At 43.8% G+C, this 7986-nt stretch overlaps 1 protein-coding gene across 1 annotated transcript in view; it reads right to left on the reverse strand.

The window, feature by feature from the left end:
- Positions 1–7593: 7593 nt before the first annotated feature.
- Positions 7594–7986, reverse strand: part of cct3 (chaperonin containing TCP1, subunit 3 (gamma)) — a 17095-nt gene continuing 16702 nt past the window's right edge. Inside the window, exon 14 of the mRNA XM_079503181.1 lies at positions 7594–7983. Coding sequence (XP_079359307.1) covers positions 7888–7983 — 96 coding nt within the window. The 3' untranslated portion in view covers positions 7594–7887. The remainder of the gene's footprint in view (positions 7984–7986) is intronic.

A 7986-nucleotide genomic window follows, 5' to 3' on the forward strand; every position in this document is an offset into this window, starting at 1 on the left:
GAGATAACATCTTAACCACTAAGTCAAAGAGATGGACTGGGGAGATAACATATTAACCACTAAGCCAAAGGGATATGCCTATGGACTGGGGGAGATATTAGACTTTTGAGGCCAATCAGGCTGAGGCTCTGGGCCACTCTGCGGCTTGGGTTCAAATCCTGGGCGTTGTCATACCACATGAGCAGAGCTATTAAAGCCTACGATTTAGATTACAGATTTGAGTTAAAAAGATAAAAAAGGAAACCTTATTATAACAAAAAAAAAATACATGGCATGGATGCACCTGGGACGTATCCTCAGTGATGTATCCTGAGGTCACCTGGGACGTATCCTCAGTGATGTATCCTGAGGTCACCTGGGACGTATCCTCAGTGATGTATCCTGAGGTCACCTGGGACGTATCCTCAGTGATGTATCCTGAGGTCACATGGGACGTATCCTCAGTGATGTATCCTGAGGTCACCTGGGACGTATCCTCAGTGATGTATCCTGAGGTCACCTGGGACGTATCCTCAGTGATGTATCCTGAGGTCACCTGGGACGTATCCTCAGTGATGTATCCTGAGGTCACCTGGGACGTATCCTCAGTGATGTATCCTGAGGTCACCTGGGACGTATCCTCAGTGATGTATCCTGAGGTCACCTGGGACGTATCCTCAGTGATGTATCCCGAGGTCACCTGGGACGTATCCTCAGTGATGTATCCCAAGGTCACCTGGGACGTATCCTCAGTGATCTATCATGAGGTCACCTGGGACGTATCCTCAGTGATGTATCCTGAGGTCACCTGGGGCGTATCCTCAGTGATGTATCCTGAGGTCACCTGGGACGTATCCTCAGTGATGTATCCTGAGGTCACCTGGGACGTATCCTCAGTGATGTATCCTGAGGTCACCTGGGACGTATCCTCAGTGATGTATCCTGAGGTCACCTGGGACGTATCCTCAGTGATGTATCCTGAGGTCACCTGGGACGTATCCTCAGTGATGTATCCTGAGGTCACCTGGGACGTATCCTCAGTGATGTATCCTGAGGTCACCTGGGACGTATCCTCAGTGATGTATCCTGAGGTCACCTGGGACGTATCCTCAGTGATGTATCCTGAGGTCACCTGGGACGTATCCTCAGTGATGTATCCTGAGGTCACCTGGGACGTATCCTCAGTGATGTATCCTGAGGTCACCTGGGACGTATCCTCAGTGATGTATCCCGAGGTCACCTGGGACGTATCCTCAGTGATGTATCCTGAGGTCACCTGGGACGTATCCTCAGTGATGTATCCTGAGGTCACCTGGGACGTATCCTCAGTGATGTATCCTGAGGTCACCTGGGACGTATCCTCAGTGATGTATCCTGAGGTCACCTGGGACGTATCCTCAGTGATGTATCCTGAGGTCACCTGGGACGTATCCTCAGTGATGTATCCTGAGGTCATCACCTGGGACGTATCCTCAGTGATGTATCCTGAGGTCACCTGGGACGTATCCTCAGTGATGTATCCTGAGGTCACCTGGGACGTATCCTCAGTGATGTATCCTGAGGTCATCACCTGGGACGTATCCTCAGTGATGTATCCTGAGGTCACCTGGGACGTATCCTCAGTGATGTATCCTGAGGTCACCTGGGACGTATCCTCAGTGATGTATCCTGAGGTCACCTGGGACGTATCCTCAGTGATGTATCCTGAGGTCATCACCTGGGACGTATCCTCAGTGATGTATCCTGAGGTCACCTGGGACGTATCCTCAGTGATGTATCCTGAGGTCATCACCTGGGACGTATCCTCAGTGATGTATCCTGAGGTCACCTGGGACGTATCCTCAGTGATGTATCCTGAGGTCATCACCTGGGACGTATCCTCAGTGATGTATCCTGAGGTCACCTGGGACGTATCCTCAGTGATGTATCCTGAGGTCACCTGGGACGTATCCTCAGTGATGTATCCTGAGGTCAAAGGGGTTTCGGTCTACCAACATCACACCCCTCACTCAGGTGACCAAGGGTGATCAAGTCCTGACTTACATCCTAGTAGCTACCCTCAATCAGTCCCACTATGGCAAAACCAGGGCCACACAATCCGTTGGAACTACTCCAGAGCTACTCTGCCAGGGCTGGGAGGTACACTTCTGGTGCATGGAAGGACTAGGCTCTGTGGGTTGACTCCTGTCCAGGCCCCTCCTACGTCTCACCAGGTCCACTCCTGCTCTCACCAGGCCCAGGACCTGTGCGTTGCACTCCTGAATGAAGTGCCTGGTGCTGGGACAGCTGGCTGGGAGGCACCAAGCACTTCATTCAGGAGTGGGATTATAATGGCCCTCCTAAAGGCCTCACCGAGGGTTGTTGGGCTTTCTCCTCACAGAGGACACAGGCTGGGGCGCTAACCCATACTGCTCACCCGGGTGCCGTCTACATTCCGGCTGTCACCCGTCTCTCCGGTGGTCACCAGACTTATACCTGGTTGTCACATAGTCTATTCCTATTAATGTATTTATGGCTGCAGACTCCAATCACTCCATCTAAAGAAATATGTGTGCCAGCCTATACCCACACACAGAGAGAGAGAGAGAGAGAGAGAGAGAGAGAGAGAGAGAGAGAGAGAGAGAGAGAGAGAGAGAGAGAGAGAGAGAGAGAGACACACACACACACACACACACACACACACACACACACAGAGAAAGAGAGAGAGAGAGAGAGAGAGAGAGAGAGAGAGAGAGAGAGAGACACAAACACACACACACACGCACACGCACGCACGCACGCACGCACGCACGCACGCGCAGGTCATCGTGACGAGCTGCTCAATGGAATTCATCATGTTACCTGAGAGAGAGAAGGGTTGGGGTAGGGGAGTGAGGTGAACCCTTTGACCGTGTGTGTGTGTACACAGTGCGTGCATGCGTGCGTGTGTGTGTGTTCAGTGTGTGTGTGTGTGTGTGTGTGTGTGTGTACACAGTGCGTGCATGTGTGTGTATACAGTGCGTGCATGCGTGCATGTGTGTTCAGTGTGTGTGTGTGTGTGTCTGTGTGTGTGTGTCTGTGTGTGGAGGTGTGTGTGTGTGTGTGTGTGAAGGAAGGAAGGAAGGAAGGAAGGAAGGAATGAGGGAAGGAAGGAAGGAAGGAAGGAAGGAATGAGGGAAGGAAGGAAGGAAGGAAGGAAGGAAGGAAGGAAGGAATGAGGGAATGAGGGAAGGAAGGAAGGAGGGAAGGAGGGAAGGAAGGAAGGAAGGAAGGAAGGAAGGAGGGAATGAGGGAAGGAAGGAAGGAAGGAAGGAAGGAAGGAGGGAATGAGGGAAGGAGGGAAGGAAGGAAGGAAGGAAGGAAGGAAGGAAGGAAGGAAGGAAGGAAGGAAGGAAGGAGGGAATGAGGGAAGGAAGGAAGGAAGGAAGGAAGGAGGGAATGAGGGAAGGAAGGAAGGAAGGAAGGAAGGAGGGAATGAGGGAAGGAAGGAAGGAAGGAAGGAGGGAATGAGGGAAGGAAGGAAGGAAGGAGGGAATGAGGGAAGGAAGGAAGGAAGGAAGGAATGAGGGAAGGAAGGAAGGAAGGAAGGAAGGAAGGAAGGAATGAGGGAATGAGGGAAGGAGGGAAGGAAGGAGGGAAGGAGGGAAGGAAGGAAGGAAGGAAGGAAGGAGGGAATGAGGGAAGGAAGGAAGGAAGGAAGGAAGGAGGGAATGAGGGAAGGAAGGAAGGAAGGAAGGAAGGAAGGAAGGAAGGAGGGAATGAGGGAAGGAAGGAAGGAAGGAAGGAAGGAAGGAGGGAATGAGGGAAGGAAGGAAGGAAGGAAGGAAGGAAGGAAGGAAGGAGGGAAGGAAGGAAGGAAGGAAGGAGGGAATGAGGGAAGGAAGAGTTAAGGAAGGAAGGAAGGAAGGAAGGAAGGAGGGAATGAGGGAAAGAAGGAAGGAAGGAAGGAAGGAAGGAAGGAAGGAAGGAGGGAACGAAGGAAGGAATGAGGGAAAGAAGGAAGGAAGGAAGGAAGGAAGGAAGGAAGGAAGGAGGGAAGGAAGGAAGGAAGGAAGGAAGGAAGGAAGGAAGGAAGGAAGGAAGGAAGGAGGGAATGAGGGAAGGAAGGAATGAGTTAAGGAAGGAAGGAAGGAAGGAAGGAGGGAATGAGGGAAGGAAGGAAGGAAGGAAGGAAGGAAGGAAGGAAGGAAGGAAGGAAGGAAGGAAGGAAGGATTATTATTGTGGGACCACCCAAAATAATAATATAATATAACAAATGACAAGCACTTTGAATTGTATGTAGGAGTTTAGGCATTCCTTTTTTCTTTTCTTTTTTTACAGCTCAATGTGAAATACAGGCAAAATATAGTATTTTCTGCCACCTTATGGTGACACCATGTGGTAACATGTCCAGACTATAAATATAACTTATAATGTTCACATTTATATTATAACTACGAATAATAATGATAACCAGTAATAAATGATGTCTTAAACATGATTAGTTTTATTATATAACGTATATTATTCATTCATAACGAATCCTACTGGTGTTTATAATGATAATAAACCAAAAATAAATGATGTCTTAAACATGATTATAACATATTGTTCATATTTATATTAAAACAACGAATCCTAATGATTGCTAATAATGTTGAAGACATAATAAATTATTTCTTAAACATGATTATAACGTATTGTTCATATTTATATTATAACAACGAATCCTAATGATTGCTAATAATGTTGAAGACATAATAAATGATTTCTTAAACATGATTATAACGTATTGTTCATATTTATATTATAACAACGAATCCTAATGATAGATTATAACTACGAATAATAATTAAAACCAATAATAAATGATGTCTTAAACATGATTAGTTTTATTATATAACGCATATTGTTCATTCATAATGAATCCTACTGGTGTTTATACTGATATTAAACCAATAATAAATTATGTCTTATAATTATAACTTACCGTTCATATTTATATTATAACAACGAATCCTAATGATAGCTAATAATGTTTAAGACATAATAAATTATGGAACGTAGAATAGATTTTAAACTCAACGTGTGTCAATGTATTATTTATTATGTGCACGACGGTCACGCGCGACGAAAATAGCCGATGCGAGAGCTTGTAGATCGGTTATTTTCGACGACTGCGCAGCCGCAGTACAAAGTCACAGAATGATATAGGTTGTCAAATTTAGTGTAACACAACGGAAGTCTCTATTTCATAATGTGACCGTGGCGTGTTTACATCCGCTAGCCACCTAGCTAGCCACCTAGCTAGCTAGTGAGCTAGCTAGCTTGTCAGATGTAGTAAAAAGGGAAAAAACAAGACTGTATTTGTTGTAAAACATTTTTTATTTAATCGACAGTTTGTGTTAATAATCTTCTGTCCTTTAGAACATTAAACATTAAAACATGCAACACGTATTAATATGAATGAAGATCAAATAAAGCTAACAAGCTTTTACGTTTTAATTTGAAGAGAAAGCAGAAATGCAGCGTTTAACGTAAGAATTTTGACGCTTTAACTTGACGAGTAGTTCTGTTTTATTTTGAAGGGAAAGCGGAAATGCAGACGCTTTAACTTGACAACGCACATTAATAAAAGTACCACCAGATGGCGCTAATACCCACTTTTCAATACATTTTGCACCACAGTCCAACTCAAAGCAGTGTGAAGGTTGCGTTGCATTCGCGACGCCCTGTGGGCTTGTAGATCTATCTTCGGCGCTCTGCACCGTCATACGACGGTTCATAAATGTACCGGGCGAAAGTAAATATTATTAAATTATGTTAATGAATGGATTATTTTAAATGTTTTAAGTTAGTTTATTAGATGCAAATATATAGCACAGATTTAAAGTGAGACACTTTGGCCTAAAGGATAACACATTGTTTCCATTGTGGTCCCAATTCAATTACTAATAAAAACACACGCACACTATTTACATTACACAAAATTGGTAGATTAACCACCAGGGGCGCTATCGTCGGAGCTACAAGCCCATAAAGAGCTGTATCAGAGACGCGCTGTGGGCTTGAAGATCAGCTATTTTCGACACACTCCACCTTCACCGTAGGCTATAGTATGCTGCGTTAAACACCCTTCTATTAGACCATGGCTCTTTAGCCGAATGGTAACGTACTCGGTCCCGTATGTACGAGGACCCAGGTTCGCCTCCCGTTCGAAGATCATAATTATAATACGAAGGTAAATAAATGTACCGATGTAAAGTGTGAGATAACGTTTGTTGTATATTATAAATGATGTTTATGGATTATTTTAAACTAGTGTTAGTATAACATTCATATTCATAGTGGATGTCACCATGTTAATATCTGAAGAGACTATTTAAATAGTTTTGAGAGGGAAACATGCTGCAGTTTGTCCCTAAAGATTTCTACTGGTTTCAAAAAGCATCCCTTGCAAAGTTAAGTTTCTCTGTTCTTATTCAACGGCATTTGTCGCCCTCAAAGGAAAATAGGGCGCTGTTATTCCTTTATTTTTTGATGATGGGTTCTCAGATTGTGAAAGACAGAGCTGAATCCGTTTTTATTCTACGGTCTGTCGCCCTCAAGTGGACAAAATCAGTAACATGTCTATAACCATACATAGTTTATTTCCCCGGGTAAAATTACTTTTCCTTTCCTTTCCTTGAGGAAAAAATTGGGTTGAAATAAATATAAAATGAAAATATAACAGACCACACAATGTACTTGAAATAACTTAAAATGGATAATAATAATAAAAAAAAAACATGACACTAATCTACTGATGTGGTAGACAATTAGTAGACAATAAAACACTGGATAAAACTAAGATACACAATAAAACACTCGGCCACAGTAATACACAGATCAAAGCAGTTAAAGGCACTATGATCGCTTCACAGGATTCCCACAACGACTTTCCAAAACCTTTCCAGAATATTTAACCCAATTTCCAGACTTATATAACAATCATTCAGCGCCATAATGAGTCTAATAGTCCTATGTGCAACAATGCCCAGTCAGGCAGTGTAGCAACAATAACGCATAGAATATAGAATGATAGAATTATATTCCAAATGTTGTGCTAAGTTTTTGCTATCCTAGGATCATGTTGTGAGCTTGTAGCTCTGATCTATCCTAGAGCATAGGATCAAACTGCAGCACGTTGAGCTTGTAGATCTGGTATTTATCTGTTCAGAGCCAAAGGTGGAACACCACAGGAAGAGAAACATCAGTTGCAAAACATTCTATCATGAGAATGGACGATCGGGTACCGAATACCGATACCAGTGTTTATAGCTATATATATATATATATATATATATATATATATATATATATATATATATATATATATATATGGTGTGTTTATAGCAGACTCCTCACTCAAATGTGCACTTGCAGTTTGGGCAACTCCAAAGCACACTCCACATGATGCCCCAACATTTTATTTACCTGCCATAGTGTCGACCCCTTCCTTACCCGTGTGGGATCGGTGGTTAGACTGGCATATTCACTGATACCGATATGACAAGGGCCAATCCGATACTTTTCCCCCCCGATACCGATACAGTATCGGGACATCTCGATCTAGAACCAAAACGAAGATTAGAAATAAAAACAAACTGATAAAGTTGACGTGAACAAAGACTTTAATAGCAAACCAGAACCAGAAATATTACAATAAGCAGAACCAGAAGCAACAGTTCAGTAACAATGAGAGAGTAATTATTACGGTAAAGACAGTTTAACAGGTAGGATGCTTAACGTTAACATTCATTTCAACAACACGATGCAACACTTCATCATTTCCTTTAAATGCTTCCTACAAACAAACAATGCTTTCATGGTCTGACTACAGGTGTGTCCAGGTATAGATGTTATATCGTTTCTACAGGTGTGAATAGGGGTCAGGGGTCAGAATTCTTCTACTCGGCTCCCATTCCTCCTCCGGTCTGCTCGTCTCCTCCTTTCTTCTTGTGTCCAGAAACGATGTCATCGATGCGAAGCAGCAAGATGGCCGTCTG

Source organism: Electrona antarctica (assembly GCF_951216825.1).
Source record: "Electrona antarctica genome assembly, chromosome: 6".
In the NCBI taxonomy this organism is placed as follows: Eukaryota; Metazoa; Chordata; class Actinopteri; order Myctophiformes; family Myctophidae; genus Electrona; species Electrona antarctica.